Source organism: Protopterus annectens, chromosome 12.part0 (assembly GCF_019279795.1).
Source record: "Protopterus annectens isolate FY-2018-M chromosome 12.part0, PAN1.0, whole genome shotgun sequence".
NCBI classification, from domain to species: domain Eukaryota; kingdom Metazoa; phylum Chordata; order Ceratodontiformes; family Protopteridae; genus Protopterus; species Protopterus annectens.
The window spans coordinates 397,739,078-397,757,747 of record NC_056746.1 but is presented as its reverse complement, the minus strand read 5'-3'; the positions used below and the strand labels follow the sequence as shown (position 1 = coordinate 397,757,747).

General features: G+C 38.3%; 1 protein-coding gene across 1 annotated transcript in view; it reads left to right on the top strand.

Annotated features, from left to right (window-relative positions):
* LOC122816597 (cytochrome P450 3A30-like) overlaps positions 1 to 18,670 on the top strand; it is a 451,471-nt gene that overhangs the window by 150,249 nt on the left and 282,552 nt on the right. Inside the window, exon 5 of the mRNA XM_044089497.1 lies at positions 8,979 to 9,092. Coding sequence (XP_043945432.1) covers positions 8,979 to 9,092 — 114 coding nt within the window. The remainder of the gene's footprint in view (positions 1 to 8,978; positions 9,093 to 18,670) is intronic.

Here is an 18,670-nt window from a genome sequence, read left to right as displayed (position 1 = left end):
GCATTGTGCATCTTAATGGCTATCTTTTGTGGTCTTTACAGGATGTATGTAAAAGTAATGGATCATTAGCACAGTGCTGCAGCAAAAAGCATTACTATCTCTCAGAGCTAGGCTCAGTGGTTAAATTATTGACTGTGGCCTCTTCTGTGTGAAATGTGTAATGTCCTCCCTGTCTGTGTGTGGATTTATCCAGGTGGTATGCTCCCACTTATATGCAGTAGGTGAATAGTAATTCTTCCGGTTTCCCTATAGAAAAGTATAGAGAAAGTGTTTATGTGTGTGTGAACTGTAGAAAAGTGTATTGTGTGTATGTGTGTGTGTGTGTGTGTGTGTATCTGAGAGAGCGAGACTTATTTTAGGGGGTAGAGAGACAGGCAGTATTCCTAAATATGATTTATGTGTTCTCACAAGCATTTGTTTTCTCAGTTTATTTGAAACTACTGTTTTGTCTGCTTTGAGCATTAAGCCTTGGGCACGACTTACTTCTTCATTTAAAGACAAAAATGTCTTTCCTTAGTCATGCTTTTTGTCCTGTCAATGGAAAAAGCTCTAAAATGTACCTAAGAATATGTAGAACCCAGTAGCTTCTGGGAGCTTTGTGGCCCCCATACCCCCAACTTAATTAGATTAGTTCCTTCAAAATTATTACAGTGTAGTCTTGACCAGCTAGCATGTGTTGAAAGGATACAGGAATATATCCTTAAGGGGTCATTTGCATATATGTCACTGGCCTGCACTACAGCAGGTGTAAGATATTGCACAGTGAAGACATTAGCTTTGCTTGGTACTTCTTGGAGTTTTACTAAGTCATTTGTCTGTGTGACCTTTATACCCTTTGGTTTGGATGTTATTTGTGATATTTTGGAGTCACCATAATGTTATGGGCATCAGGTTTGTTTTAAGCTCTGTGTTTCTAAATACTTGTTAAAAATCCACTTAAGCTGCACTGACATGCAGAGAAAAAGGGTAAAACATTGCATGTCTACAGCTAGTGGGGGTTGGTTTTATTGGCCTTATTGCACCAATAAAGACTTAAAAAAGTGAAATGAAAAAGTCATAGGCATTCAGAAGCCATGTATCTGAAACACTGATATGTCTTTAAGGGGGTCATTTGCATATATTTTATGAGTTTCCACTACAAGAGGTTTAAGGTATTACACAGTGAAGACGTTAGCTTTGATGTGTCTTTCTTGGAGTTTTTAAAAATCTGAAGAGTAAGAGAAACTGTGAAAAAACAAGAAAGACGTAACCTTGATGTTGTGGGGAGGTTGAAATTTAGACCTCAGTAAGACTGGCTACCCTGATGCTGTACAGAGGTTTGTCATAGTTTTGCACTGTAAACCAAGTCTGTTAGCTGTCATGCAGAGTCTTGTTGCAAAACAGCACTGTAACTAAAAGCCAGTCTGTGTGATGTGCAAAAGGAGTTATGTACTGCCAAAACACAAATGTTTGCAGACAGAATCTATATTATGTTCACAATGCTGTCACATGACCTATATCTTTTTTGTGGGGAGGGGTAGAATAAGGCTCCATGTATCACAGTAGCATGGCATGACCTATGCCTTTTATGGATGGGATAAGTTTTGGCTACAGTGTGTACAATTTGTAAATTCCTGTCTTCTCCCCTGAAAGAAGAGACTTTGTCCTGGATAAATAGCACTTAAGCAGAGGCTCATTTAGACCATGGGCTTTAAAGTCTATATGTGGATAATTACAGATGGGCAAAACATTGATAACACTGCATCATCACTGACATTTTATGATGGTTTGAATTTATACAGCTGATTTTACCATTAGGACAGCTAAGTTTCTGTATTACCTGAGGTTTTCTTAAAACGGTCTTTATGTGACAAGGGAACTACAAGCATAAAATCCTAATTATAGTTTAACTGCTGGGAATTAACAAGTTACACGATAGGTTGTTTTTTGTAGTCAGGTGCTTACATTTTTTAACATATTTATTGAATTATCACTTAAGACATTAGCAAAAAATGCATTTATATCAAAGAAAACAAACCATATTAAAATGTTCCCAGTTACAAGCATTATACATAACAAGCTTTCTTTTGTGCAAGTATCATCAATCCATTACATAAATTGCTCAGTTTCTACCTTCCCTTAAACTTCACCCCTCCTCCAAAACATTATTCTACATAAATTGCTCCTAATCTTTTCTGAAAATCCCACTTCCATTTCCAGTTCTTTTATCTGTTTTACAATATTCAGCATTGCAAATACAGTTGGTTTAGATGTTGATTTCATTCTTCTAGTAATTCCTTTTTTGGTAGCCACCAGAATTAAATTTAACATGGACTTACTATGTCTAGGCAATCCATATCCTGTATCCCAGCTCATAAAAAAATAAAAAATAAAAATTATTTCCTTAGTTACACGCATTTGCTTACCCAATGTTTTTGACAGAGTACGCTGTAGAAAATTTATAAAGTTTGCCAACTCGTTACATTCCAAAAACATATGTTTCCAGTTATCACTTTCATCCTTATCACACCTCCAACATTTGGCATCTACCTAAGAAAAAAATTCTTTCGACTCTTCTTTGGGTATAAAATTGTATTTATTTATTGATTTATTGATTGATTTATTTATTTATTTACATTTGTTGACCGGGAGTGTCCGACTGGATGTAGGTCCATTTTCAGCGGAGGCCTGTGCAAACACTTCCAAGCAAAAATCCTAAATCTTCTAGACTTTTTTGCATATTTGGGAGCCATACATACGTAAAACCAATGTTTCCTTGTGAATTGTTTATCCAATCTCTCTTCACAATCTTTTTTCTAATCTCCTCTGATTTATTCTTGTAGCTATTGTGCAGTATTTTATATGCCCTACTAATTATTCTTTTTTAAAAGCAGCTTTTGTTCTAGATTCAAATTAAAATTCTACCAGAGAAGGTCTTGGGATTCCCCTGTCCCTTTCTCTTTGCGTATTCTCTGATATCAATCGCTAATAAGGAAGGTAGTCTCTAGCCTGCAGTCTGAATGTCTTCTTGGCCTCTTCCCATTCTATTACCTTTTCCTCCCAGTTATTTGCACCCAATACCTTGGTTCCTTCACCATTTTTCTCCAGCAAATTCCAGCCCCCTCTTACCTATTATCTGTACCCTTAGTTGCAGTCATCCCTATCGGCAAAATCTCATTTCTCCATTTGTGTGTTTGCTTACTTTTTAGAATACTTTCTGCTGCTTTATCAATATAATATTCTGTATGGCTGCTGTTGTTATCCTTAAGGATCTGCATCCAAAATCCCATGCTGTCCTTATTTCTTGAATTTTCCCCTCTTTCATCTTCATCCATTTTCAGTTTGAAGTATAGCTTTCTGCTTGTGTTATGTATATGAGCCTTAACTGTGTAGCTCTAAAATATCCATTCAAATCAGGTAATCTGAAACCACCTTGATCTATTGGAAGGATCAGCTTATCCCACTTGACCCTTGCCATCTTTTCCTTCCAGATAAAGTTCTTCAATCATCGCTCACAACTTCTCCTGTGGTTGATAAAAATAGGCCTGACCTGTGTATAAAACTAAAGGGACTAAAAACACTTTCACTGCTTATAACTTGCTATACATATCCATAACCAAGAGCTTCCCGTTTCTTGTTTTTTTTTTGTTATCTTTTGTTTAGTCTCTTCCCACATATCCTTAGCTGTCATAACATAATCCTTTTTAATCCATACTCATAAATAATTAATTTTATCTACCCCCATAAGTATGGGTATTGTTGAAACAATTCATATGTGGATACATAGTTTACAGCTATAGCCTTTGCTTTATCTTCATTAATATTATATCCCAAAAAGACTTTAAACTGTCTCAAAATGTTCCAGAACACTGAAATGTCCTTTTCTAGTTTTATCAGGTACAAAATAATATCATCTGCAAATAAAGCCAACTTTGTTTTCATTACCAGACCAATTATATCCCTGAATTTCTGAGTCCCTTATTTTCTTTGCCAATGGGTCTCAATATAAAGTAAATAATAAATGGGAAAGAGGACACCCCTGCCATTTTCCTCTGTTCAGACACAACTTATCAGGGAATGTAAATGCTTCTATTGTCCTTCTCATAAAATCCTAGCTTACTCTGTCAAATGCTTTCCCTGCATCAAGACCTACCAACAAGAGGAATTTTTTTTTTTTTTTACTTTCCGATTCCCTCTGGATCATGATTGTTGTATTAATGTTGTCAAATGTTTGCGTCCCCTCCACAAAACCACACTGATTTATATCTATCAATTTTGGCAACACTGTTGCCATTCTTTTAACTAGTATAGACATAACACTTTATAATCATGATTTAAAACTGAAATGGACCTGTATGAAGCAGGGTCTGATTGGTCTTTGCCATCTTTAGGCACAGCTTTCTTCCAAGATGTTGGTGCTTACCCTCCTTTTAAAATACTGTTAAACAGAACGTTCCAGATCTTAATCACGTTCTTCCCTCTTACCTTCCAAAGTTAACAGCAATGCCATCTATTCCTGGATATCTTTCTGCAGATTGATTATATGTCATCACTTTTTTCTCATCTCCTCTTATTTTAACTGTTAATTGCAGAAAGCATTATATTTTGCCTTAAAAAGTGCCTATCCTTAAATAAAACTAAACTGCACACTGTTCTAGTAAATGCATTGAAGTAGTTAAGTACCAGGAAAGCTGTTATCTCTTATGCACTTCCATTAATTTGAAATTTTATATTTTACTAAGCTGCTTGCCCTTGTACTTTTTATTGTTACAATTCCCTCAGCATACAATGCCCAGAACTCTTGGAATTTATTTCCTGCATTTGTAGTCAGCTTAGTTCCATGGAAAAATAAAAACAGAATGTACGTCCGTCTTCAGCTGCAGACTTCCCAATTCACATTGAACATTTATTCGCTAAAGAAAAACTGTTAATTACATTATTTCAGGCTAAGTTTCTTCTTTGTTGGCATCTAGGCAGTGTACATACTAGCTGGTGATTGAATTTTACTAAAACTAGCAGAATTGCTAGAGTTTATTACTCAGTTTCTTTGTCACACTTGGAAAGTTGAAATTAAGCCATTGATCAGTGTGCAGCCATTTTGGAAGTCTCAGGTGCTTGCATTTGTTGAGTTGATAAGAATAATTCAAGGCAACCTTAGGACTGTCTGCAATGAAATGCCATCATAAAGATGACATTTTAGGGACTGCTTTCCCACAGCTATTTTTTCAAGTTGAGGGACAGACACAGATCTGTTTATTTAGTTTCTGAATTCATATGCTGAAAACATAATTTGATTAAGATCATGTGTAATGTAATAAAGTTAATTTGCAGGGCCACCTGCAAATGGACTAATTGTAAAATGGATTGGAGGTAGTAGATTTGATAAGGGTTTGATGGGGGGATGTTAGATTACTATGGTTCACAGATTCATAGGTATATAATAGGCTATTAACCAGCTGGACCTTTATAAGCCTAGCCATGCAACCCAACCCAATTACGCCGCCTTGTAACATTTCTTCTTAACTGGAAGGTATGTTTGTAAGGAGGGTTAGTTAGTAGGTTGATAAAAAGTTGTGGGGGTATGTTAGTTAGGGAATCTTTACTGTCGGCCTCTGTCTATAAGAGACATGGGGGCCTACCTGGGGATGAATTTGTGATTTCCCATCCAACAATCAAGGTTATGTTTGAATAGGGTTATGGATGGACTCTGGTTCACATGGATGGGGAGCCTATTCCAGAGTATGAGGATCCTTTGTGTCACATAGCTGTCTCACCAGTATGTTCTGTTTATGTCGTAGGAAAAGTTGAGATCTCTGGATCTAGTGTTTCTGGTGCTGCTCGTTTTGCAGATATGCAAAAGCTCCATCAGGGTTGGATCTAATGATGCCTTATATGCTAACCACAGATTGCCATTATCAACTTGGGGACAGAGTATAGAGTCAGGGCTGTAAGGTGATCTGTATAGAACAGAGTGTTAATACCTTGGATTCTCTTAGTGAAGAACCTCTGTAGGTGTACCAGCTGTTGCATAGGTCTAGTCAGGTACATGCTGAAGGGAGCATTGTACTCAGTGATGGGTCTGATAAAGGCTGAGTAAAGTAGTACTATAATTTCCCTGGACCTGAATTCCATATTCTTGTTTATAAGTTAGGCAACATAGAATAATTTTCTTATTACCCTGGCAATGTGTTGGTCAAAGGCCAAATTACTGTCTACACATGTTTCCAAATCTCTAACTACCAGGACAACTCTTAGGGATGTCTTGACAATGGAGCAATTTTCCTGAGAAGACATTTTCCCTAAAGGAACTATAATGCTTTTCTTTGCATTGAGTCTTAATCTTTGGCTTTGGCACCAGTCATTTGTTTCTGTTAAGACCGTCTTTCAGGATGTTAGTGTCATGGGAAGAGTTTATGATAGCTCACAATTTGCATTCTGCTGTGAACTTGGTGAGCCAGAGGCCTTTGACATCAGCCTTGACCTCCACAAAGTAGATGGCAAACAGGAGTGGGCCCAGCATGGAGCCCTGTGGTACCCCACTGGTGACATGCCTCTTGGTGGAGGTGGTCTTACCAGTCCTGACTTCTTGAATGCTATCTGTGAGCCAGCTGGCAATCTAGTGAGTTGTGCTGGGATTTATGCCTAGTTCGGTGAGTTTGTCCACAACACTTGAGTGGAGTATTGTGTCAAATGCCTTAGCCAGGTCTAGGTAGGTGGCATGCACCATTTGTCCATCTATTGCCTTGCTTACCTTCTAAAAGAACTCTACCAGGTTAAGTAGGCATGACCTTCCTTTGACAAAACCAAACTGGGATGGATCCAGTGTCTGTAGGTTGCCAATGTATTTGCTGATCATTGCTATGATAATTTGTCCCACTGCTTTGAATATTAGAAGATTCAGACTTGTGGGTCTATAGTTTCTGAGGTCAGTTGATAATCCACCCTTGTGAAGAGGGATAACCATTGCTGTACTCCATTTGCTTGATGTCTAGCCTGTTTTGAGGTTGTAGTTGAAAGTGACTCAAGTGCTCCTGATAGGTCACTCTCTGGTAACTCTAAAATGGTAGAACGATATGCTGACTGGCAAGTGAATGCCTGCAAGGTGTCGACTTGATTGATTCAGTGGCTCTAATGTTTATAAGGATGGAATTACATTGTGTGACTGTTAATTACTGTATATGTATACAGGTAATGAGCAGTTGAAGTACACCAAAATATTTGGTAATCTAAATATTTTTAACTGATTTACTCTTCCATTTTTTGGTGTGGAATGGGAAAGAATGAGAGAGTAGTGACATTATGCACGATGTTTTGTGTTAATTTGGTATAATTTTTCTGAGACTGTGTACTAAACAGTGCAAAGTATGTTTGTCATAACTTGGATACCTAGGATAGAGATTATGGTTATGTGAACAGTTGGAGAGGGTGAAAATGGGGAGACGAGTCATTTCATTTTCCTTGTACACCTTTAAATCTTTCATTGAGCAACTTTCTGAGGCAAGTTTTCTGACTTTCAAGTCGACTGAGATTCTTTTCCCACTACTTATAGTTCCTTTTTCTGTTTCATTTATAAATTGGAAGGGGGATTGGCAAAGCACCATTTGCAAGGGTGATATAACAGGGACATAGTCCAGTGGTTTAGTACAGTGTATGTCTTACTTGTTCCTGGTATTTACCAGACAGAAATTAATATGCCATGTGGATAAATCAAGAAGGGGCAGGAATTTAATAATTTATGTAATGTTGCTTAGGTTATATGGTATATAGTAATATATGTGAAGCATAATGTTTGTTTATTTTAACTTGTTAATACAGTTTGATTACTTTTATATAAATGCAAATGTATCTGTGTCACAAGTGATAATTCAATAAAGGTGTTTAAAAAAAGATGGCCATAAAGGTCTATACTAGAAAATTACTCCTGTTAAAACAGGTGTTAGCTCTTGTTCAATGGACGATATGTCAAGAAAGTAGATTACTAAAGCAGATCTGTCACCAGAAGAGGAACCTGAATCAAATGGAAGTATAGTTGAAGAATGGGAGTTCCATTACCAGTGGATCCGTCTTTCTTCTCTAACTCCACATTCTGTAGATTGTTGATACAGTATACAAGTGCACGAGTTCAGGTGGATTTGAATAATAGTTGCATAAATCCTGACTGGCGTAGGGATTGAGTTAAAAGTAAGGAGGAGTAATAAACATGAAGGTAAATTAAGGCAGATTTACATTTGACTGCTGAGTACAGAATTATTGAACATTCTTATTCTCAGGTGGGGAGGTACTATGGAGTTATACCACAACTGCTATGCCACTTGAGAAAGAGTAAGGCAATGTGTATATTTCTGTAAAAATGTTCTTTTACAAGTGTGTGTGTGTGTGTGTGTGTGTGTGTGTGTGTGTGTGTGTGTGTTGAACTTAGTTCTGACCATCAGTTGCATATTCATAAGAATAAAGTATGCCATACCTGTTTTAATGCAGGTCAGTAAATTTGCATATTTGGATGGCCGCGATGGTGCAGCAGTTAGCGTGGTCTCCTCACAGCAAGAGGCTCTCTGGTTCAATCTTTGGCTGGGGTGTCTTCTGTGCGGAGTCTGCATGTCCTCCCTGTGGTCGTGTGGGTTTCCTCTGGTTTCCTCCCACATCCCCAAAGACATGCTGCAAGTGGATTGGACACATTAAAATTGGCCCTAGGCGTGTGTGTGTGTGTGTGTGTGTGTGTGTGTGTGTGTGTGTGTGTGTGTGCCTTCTGTGGAAGGTTGGGTGCCAGGCTGGCAACTTGACACCGAATCATGAGCGGACAAGGTGATAGCTGTGGCGACCCCTAACTGGGAAAAGCTGAGAGAGACGACCCCTAACTGGGAAAAGCTGAGAGAGAGAGTGAATTTGCATATTTAATGTAATTGCAACTCTGTTGACAATGTTCTAATTTTTCACCAAAGTGCTGTTTTTTTTTTCTTATACAATTGCCACTTTACTTTCACTCTGGTGTTTTTATACAGACCTTTGGAAAGTCTGGAATCTTGGATAATGCCATTACAACTGCTGAAGATGACCACTGGAAGAGAATTCGAAGTGTTCTGTCACCAACATTCACCAGTGGAAGACTGAAAGAGGTAAGCATTTGTTAAATCATTGAAGAGATTATTAAAAGGCAAGCTGGTTGTACCATTTCTACAATGATTATTTAATTAACATGGTGTTGTGGCAGTTAGTAATAATGGAAAGCAGGACAAATACAAGTGGCACCCTAAAGCAACTGTTACTGACATCAACGTACCTGTTTTTGGTAGCTGAAGTATACAAATCAAGAAAATGCTTATTTTTTAAGTTAAGACAGTGTGGGAAAATATATAACCTATTAATGAAAACAGCAACCAACAGCCTGAGACATCATTTAAGGATAAAGAAAGAAAAGTTAAGCACAACTGGTTTACTATCAACACATCGACGTTGAAAGACAATGTCGAATTCATGCATACTAATTCGATGAAAATGTCAAATCTGATGAATAAATTCAGCAGATTCGACATTTTCACCGAATATCAAATGGAATGTCCATATAGGTGCTAAGGTAAGTCTAGGTCCTACCCTGGAATTCACTTTTTTTGAAGGGAGCAAGCCCCCCTGCACCCTCCACAACCCCTGCTAACTATATATTCCAACTCCAAGATCACACTACAGTAAGGAAACGGATGAGGGTGGGAGGTTGGCATAATGGTTAATGTGTTCACCTTATAGGCACAAGGTGCAGGGTTTGATTCTCAAATGGGGTAATTGGCTAGGCTTAAAATGATCCACAAGGGCAGTTTGCCTAGTACTAACCTATGAGCCTATGAATTTCCCAATATGCACTGTACCACGGTCTCTACTCATAACATCGAGCTCATATCAGCAAACGTACACTGCAGTCACATTCTCTGATAAGGACTCTGTCTCAATTAATGTTTGGCAACATAGGAATCAGCCAACTGCCATTCGACATACCTGTGTTCATCGAACCTGCATTCTAGATTTTGATAGTAGACCACCACAACTAATATTATTTTCATACATGGTCTTTATCTTTAATCTTTAGTTTTTTTTATTTTTTATCATGAGCTGTTAAACTTTTCAACATTTACATAAAGTGAATATTTTTGCTATAAACTCAATTGTAGGTTTAACATTTCAAAATCTATACCTACTAGCCATTAGTAGGGTAGGAAAATATTATGTATGGGGAGTAATAGTATATTTGAGATTGGAGAGTATAGTACAATAGATATTAGAGAGAAAATTAGATTTTTGGTAGGGGAGGGATTGTTTTGGGTGGGATGAAGTAATAGTAGCCGTAGATGGATGAGTTAGTGCAAGGTGGACTATATCCATTTGATATGTCCACTGGTGACCTCTCTCTCTCTTATATATATATATATATATATATATATATATATGGATCTACCTGACAAGATCGAAAGCTCACAACGCTGACACCACATTACCGACAACCGAAATCTCGATATCAGAAGAAAACCATGAGAAAGGAGCATAAAATTCCCTTTCAACTATTAGCAGGGGGGCTATGCCCCCCTGCACCCCACCGTGGGGGGCTCTGCCCCCCATCCCCACGTAACTTTAATATACCAACTCCGAGATCACACTACAGTGCAGAAATGGAAATCGTTCATTCTGCACTATAGTGAGATGCCGGTTCCGCATTGTCGGCATTCAGAATGTCGATCATATGGTGTTGGCATATTGGAGCTCACCAGAAGTGCTGAATCAATGATTTTTTTATTTTGACACTTTAGGAAAAACTTAACGTCCAAGCATTGAGTCAGTTTTGGGGGGAGCTATACATCCATATCTCCTACATATTAACAGTCTACTTCTGAAGTTGCACATCCTCAGAGAAAACAGAAGTGCATGGTTGGGCAGCTAAACCATACCTTACTGTTTCCACAGTGTTGTGGAATACTGGACTTCACATACATTCAGATTTTTCAGTCACTAAAATGCTGATTCATTTCCTGCAATTTCAGAAATTGAGATATAGAGCAAATACAAATGCAACTTGAAAACTTCAGTCTATCTCCCTTAAAACCATATTCATTCTTTTACCTGTTCATCATCCTCTTATTCAGCATCCGGTCATAGAAATATTATAGGGATTATTAGTGTTGGGCTGAGTTTAGTGTGCATTATTTATTGCATCTAATTTGAAAGAGATTTACATATTACAACCTTTTGACATCTCAGTATTTTAAGCATACTCTATCTACTTTATTACAATAATTCCTTAGTCTCTGATTTATATCAGACAGCCAGGCTTTTGTGTTTGACTTTTATGTAGCTTGGCTAGTTTGTCTGTGTGGAAGTTGAACTTGATAGCATTTTTTTTTGGATTTATCTTATGGTAGGGATTGTTTTGACATTAGGGCCATGCTGAAACATTATTTCATGGATGTGGGGGTCTATGCAGGCTACTGGTTTGTGTACAAATTCCATTCTTGTCAGTATTTCAGTTATTTGTGATTTGTAAGCTTGTGAAATATCAATTTAGTTGATTCTGCTATCTACTGGGAGGAGGCTTTGATTTTGCACTGCTCTAGATGAGTTCTGTCCATTTTGTTGGACCTCCAGTCCACTGAATTATTCACTGTTTACTGCAGAAGAAATGGCTTTATTAGTGGTTGGATGAAGAGCTGGACTATGTAATCTAAGAAGAACCTTTGTTTACTTAATTTCCTGATACTATGATGATTATTATTATTAGATTGCAAAAAAGAACAAGTGTGTTTCTGTTTTGCAGTTAGTGATATGTAGATATGTATATCATTCAGGTTATTTTTATTTCATTTATATGTCAACTACTATTACTTAAAAATACATTTAAAACTGTATAACACTGAATTTCTTACACATTCTGTTATTTTATAATTTTTATATCTTAGGCATATTTTGTAATTTTGCTTAAGATTAAGATGAAAATATAATTAAATAAGTTGAATTATGTTCTGCCCAATGTAAACTACTAACTCTGACTACCTCACCCTTTCTGACTTGCCTGAACAACTGATAATCCTGGGATATCTGTATCCCAGGCCCCTTTTGTAATTTGCCCATGCTTCTGTTATATCTGTCGTGTCTGTTCCTTACCTTCCACTCTTTCTGTACTAGTGTTGTCTGTTCTGTTCCCTGCCTTTTTGAACTGTCTGCATCACAGTCCTTTGTAGATCTGTGCCATCCCACTTTATGTGGTGCCTTCCTTGATGACTCATGTGCTTTCCTTACCTGTTCTGCTGTTGTTTGAGTCCTGATGTCTGTCTTTTTATCTTGTCAGATTGTATATCTTTACCCTTTGTATCAACTCCAAAAAAACTTCCCTTACTATTAAGTATGTCATAAACTGTACTTATTCTAAGAACTAATACTCATTTTCTATATTCAGAGAGTTCTCCCAGTCGTAACTCTTAACTGTCCCAATTTTGCAGAATGTGCTTGCCTTTTGTTTCTTCTAGTTGTCCTGTCCCTTATAATTTTTTTTTGTTAAACCACTGAAAATTACAGTAAGTTAATAATGCCAGATGTTAGCATTTCATACTTCTTTTTTTGGTTGGAAAATGCATGTTGATGCAAAACCTGTTGTTCTATTAACTTTTTAAGCAAATTAGGATGATATTTAAAAACTTTCCCTGATTTTGGTCCTTTGTCCTCCATTATTTTTGTGTTTATCCAGAATTCTTGAGCAAAGAGGATGATGATGTATGTTCCAGTGAATACACATTAAGGAATTTTACCAGCATCTCATAATTTGAGATATCACCCATATGTCATTTTACATACCTTTTTTTCTGTATTTATCTTGGGGTGCAGTCTCCAAAGCAGCCATCCAGTACTCCAGGGTAAGGACTTGTGATCAACACAGTAGAATAACCATCTTCCTTTCTTCCACTAATCACTTTTCTCTTTATACCAATCACTGTCGTGCTTCCCTTCCATCTACCATCTTACACTTTCTGACCATATTAATTCTCAAAGCACAGTGGTTCCGAGTACATGATTTTGTTTGGTGGTGGTTGGTGTATCTTCCAAAAGGAAAACTACAGTTTAGGTTTCACATGACCTGTATTCATAACTTTGCCTCTATTTGCATCAGCTCTCAGTAGGCCAGTCCTCAGCTTGACCAGATCCTGACCAGTTTTTCCAGCACATCTGCAGTTTCTGCCTTTCCCTGCTAGATTCAATCCATTGCCATGTTTAAGACATGGAAGAAGGCTTGCCTTAGAATATATTCCTAAAGGAACAATGATAATCTCCTCCCTTTCTACAAGCTTTGTTTTATTATGTACTATCTTTTATTTTTATTTTATTTGTCCTTTGTTGATCAGATTAGTCCCGATTGGCTAATAGCCTCTTTTCAGGGGAGACCCAAGGTGGTATTTATACTACTGAGAGAAATGTAGCCAGGGCATCAGGGAACTTCTCCTACTCCGTGGGATCTTTTATATCTATCTGAGCTACCACCAGCTCAGGCAGATGGGACCTTGGTTTAACATGTCATCCAAAGGATGACATATTCAGGAATGCAGCACCTGTCTTATGCTGCACTACGAGTCAGCAATCAGTCTTGCCATGAAAATGTATTTTCTGGACCCATCCCTCCATTACATTCAACTTATGCCGCAGTCTTTTCTTTGACAACTTTTTCATTTGGTCTCTCATTATTGAGCTTTGAGAGAGTGACGTACATTTACTGGTCTCCTCCTTAAGGCAACCAGTTGTAGCCATCTGTTCTCACTCTGCTGCAGCCCTTTTCATAGTATTACCTCAGATTTTCTATTAACGTTTGGTCATGAATCTTGATTACTTGGGCACAGAAATAGTTAAGGCTTTACTTTCACATGATACACTGAAAAGGACTCAAGGCTACTCTTTGCAGCACAGAAAATGAAAAAAAAAAGTATTGCGTATGCAGTAAGTTCATTCATAATATACAGATTATCGATTCATTATACAACGACAACAATTTTTAAAAACTGACTACATATTCATTAATAATTGCGCACTGATTTCCTGTAATATCTCACTGGTTTCCTAAATTGCAGATTATCTGTTTCATTTTCTGTGTGACAAATTCTTCTGCTTTTTGGCATGATTACTAACTAAAGAGACATAGTTTTTTACAGCATGCCAACATATACACACAGCTTTCTCTTTGGATCTAGATTTCATGTACACTGAGGCCATAAAGTTATTATTAGCTGACAAAAGAACTCTGTATTGACTGATGTATGTATTTCATGATGTACATGGGGTAAAAAGCAAAATCATGACGGGTGATGTATGAGACAAGTACATAAATAAAAAAAGCACTTGTCTGTAGAATATCACTTAGATGGAGGGAGTAGTTAAAATCCTAACTGCATAAATATGATTTGTCAAAATATTTTTATCTCAAAATCAAGGCTCCGCCAAAATGGCTTCTCTGCAGAATAAAAATGAAATTATACAAAACAATGATATATGCATGAAAAACTCAAATAAATAAAAAATACACAGCACATTATAATAAGTACTTTGATCCAATGTAGGACTTCATTAGACATAAAGACAAACAAAAAAAAAAATCAATCAGCCTACAGCTATTCTCTGTTAGAAGAACTGCCATCAGGCTGTTTGTGTGGCATGATGACAGTGTGATACGTAGATCCACAGGAATGACTATAAATAAGGAAACTCAAAAACGCTGCAATAAGTTACTTTTAATGGAAGTGGTAGAGGATGTGTATTACTAATACTCCAGTGAAGATGAGAAAAACGTACAAAGTGAGTCTCAAGTACAATTTAAAATAATGCAGAGCCATAAGTTCATAGATTTGTATTAAGGTTATGGCCAAGAACACCCTCGAGAACCTCAGCTACATCACTCCATACTGGTGGAAGACTAACAGTGTACCCTTTAAGCAGATTTTCTCCACTTATCCTCAATGAAAATTTGTAGTCACCCATCCAGTCATCTAGACTGGTTTTAAAAGGTTGCTAGGGAAGTAATGTGTTTGATAGTTAATGGCAGCCTATTCCAAAAGGGAGGGATACATAAGGTTAGGTACCAGTCACACTATCTGGGTTATTAATGTGGCAGTATAGGTTTAGGTCTCTAGAGCGGGTGCTTGCTTTGCCACTGGTTCTGTCAAAGTAAAGTGATTCAAAGAGTGCTGGGCCATTTATAGCATGGAAGACAAATCAGAGATCACACATCAGAAGTTTCTTTGATACTGGGTTAGAGACACAGGGTTTTTAGACTACACTTGGTAGAGGCATGGAGTTTTTAGTCTACATTGGGTAGAGGCACAAGGATTTTAGCCTACACTGAGTAGAGGCACGGGGTTTTTAGTCTATACCGGGTAGAGACACAGGGCTTTTAGTCTACACCAGGTAGAGACACAGGGTATTTAGTCTACACCACGTAGAGACACAACACGGGGGTTTTTGGTCTGTCAAACTAGCATACTGGCTCACAGACAGAACCCAATTAATTAGGGCTGAAGGCACAATCTCCAGAAAATGGACATACTTATGTGCAGAAATCTCCCATCTATAATCCCCTCATTGCATAGTCTACTCAATGGCCTCTAGACCTCTATTGTATATAATATTACCTATATATGTATGTATGTGTGTGTGTGTGTGTGTGTGTGTGTGTGTGTGTGTGTGTGTGTGTGTGTGTGTATATGTGTGTATATGTATGTGTGTATATATATATATATATATATATATATATATCTATATATCTATATGTGTATATGTATATATATATATATTTATATATATATATATATATATATATATATATATATATATATATATATAGTGTCAGCCTTTTTTTTCGCATTTTAATTGTCATTGTAAATTTATTATTATCATTCTGTTCTGCAATATTCTGTCCCAGGCTAAGACTGAAATTGTTCAGGGGTGATCAGTGTTCTACCCTGGTTAACAAATTCAAATAAGATAATAGTGGGGTCCCACAGGGTTCTGTACTAGGACTGCTCCTATTTGGCTTTCATATTTCTAATGTCAAAGATGATGTCAAGGGACTTTGGCTGACCAACTGTGCAGATGATTGCAAACTAGTATCTATCATAAACTCTCCAGAGGACTCCTGAATTCTTCACAGGGGTCTAACATGTACAGACATATAGTGCCATGACCAAGGTGTAAAGCACAATCCTGAAAGGTGTAGTATCTTGTCCTTTGGGAAACACCAGCACCCATGCATCTGTCACTTAAATTTAAGACTCCCCCCAAAATAGACATTGCTGTCAGGGACTTGATCATCCTTATAGATGGTGAATGCTGCTCTCATTAGAATATCCTTGTACCCAACTCAGTTGATTTCAAAAAGGTATTTATTCTAGGCCCGAGGATGTTCTCATCCATCGGTACTCATCCCTGTGATACCTGTGCACTGGCCCAGTAATAAAGGAGCCTCAATCCTCACCACTAGAACCAATGAGGGGCATGTACATTCCCTCCAATAGAGCTTTTTTGAGTGTGTACCTTTAACACCCAGTGGGTGTGACTTCAGCCTTTAAAAATGAAGTTATCACCTTACAGTTCTAACAAATACTCATTGACAGAGGTCATATATCAATACAGTTGTGTTTGCCATCATATATGCTTCAAGATAAAATATTCTGATACCTTGTATGTAGCATGATTTTGGAATTATTAATGCAAATATGAATAGGCAATATCTGACACCTAGAGGCACAGTAGGATGTAACTGCAGAAACACCTGCAGACGTCACTCGACTGTAATGAGTTGGAAATGCCTGTAGCATGGACTTGATTGTAGAGTTTAACCTCTCAACAAGAACATTAGTCTGGGGATGGTAGGGGGTCTTCACCCCACAATACTTCCACAGACAAGCCAGCAGGTCTGACATGAAATTGGCATCTCTGTCAGTCAGTATTTCTTTTGGGAAATCTACCCTGCTGAAAACCTCTAACAAAGCATTTGCCACCATTTCCTCCTCAATGGAGGACAAAGCCACTGCCTCAGGGTATCTTGTAGCATAGTCTACTACCACTAGGAAATACTTTTTCCCTGTGCTACTTGGGGTACTCAGAGGCCCCACAATATCCATAGCTACCCTCTAAAATGGCTCCTCAATCACAGGCAAAGGCATTAAAGGAGCTATCACATTGTCTCCTGCCTTGCCTACCTTTTGGCACTGCTCATAGGTCCTGCAGTACCCTGTTACATCTCTGGAAATTCCAGGCCAATACAAGTTCTGCATAATATGTCTCTTTGTAGGTTTTATCCCCATATGACCTGCAAAGGGAATATCATGGGGTATGGCTAGAAGTGACAGACGATAGGTTTTAGGCGCTACCAACTGCTGTATACTCTCACTTTCTAGCCCTCCCCAAGGGGTCCATTCTCTATACAGTAACCCTTTGTCCCAGTATACAGATTCCCCCTTCATTTGAGAATCAGGTGCCTCACTAGCTACCTGCCTCAGGCCTTGTAATGTAGGGTCTGAGAGCTGAGCCTGTCTCAACTCTCTCTTTGTAATCCTTCCCAGCTCCCCTTCCACAGGAAGTCTGGCATCCTCCCCTTAGAGTGGTGCCTCACTGTCAGCCTGGGTACTACTCCTCACCTCTGTTCTTGCAGTCACTCTGTCCAAGGGAACATCAGTACCCACCAGCAGCTGTAGCTCACCCTCTGTCTCACTGCTACAGGGTAACTCCCTCCCTGAATTAGCCACATCACCAGTCCTGGCTTTAGGTGTGCAGTCTGTCTGTGCCTCCCCCAGGCTACCAGACCCACATGCTTGTCTCTAAGCCTGATTGTGTGTAACTGCATTAACATGTAGTACTGCCTCATCAAAATCCTTCCCTATCAGGACATCTGCAGGATGGTAGTTCGTTACCCCTTTTGTCTCAAGGCAACCTACTGTTGGCATTTTGTCTTTCCTACTTACTGGCTCCCTCACCTTTTGCTCCCCACCTTGCCTCCGTGGACATCTATATGCCACATGGCCCCACTGGTTGCATTCAAAACATTTAACCCTAGGTTCTGAACATGTACCTGAACTAGTGGCTTCCCCTGCTACTAGCAGATTATATTGGGGCAGTCTGGGCTGCCCACCATGGGTTCCTTTGGACCCATGAGCAGTACTGGGCCTCCTTTCTTGTGCAGGGGTGCCCTGCTTGCTAGGTATAGGTTTCCCTTCTTCCACAACTCATCTGAAGTAGCAGATTGTCTATCAGCTAACCAGATCCTCATGTCCTCAGGCAAAGTGCTAAGGGCTTGTTCCCTCACCAAAAGGTCTGCCAGCCCTTCAAAATTGGTGACCTGACATCCACTCACCCACCTATGAAAATAAGTGTTTAGTTCAGCAACATCTTCACACACATTTTCATCTGCCTTGCATCGATGCTCACAAAACTTTTTCCTATAAGTTTCAGGTGTTAGCTTAAAAAAATTCTAACAGACAATTCTTAACAGCAGTATAATCAAAACATTTGCAATCAGATAATTTAGACAGCACAGTTACAGTTTTACCGTGGAGTAAGGGGGTCAGGAATCGTACCCAGAGCCTTTGGTCAACATCATACTGTTTACATACCCTCTCAAACATATGAATGAAACTATCAAAATTATCTCCCCCCCCCCCTGTAAACTGCGGAAGAAATTTAC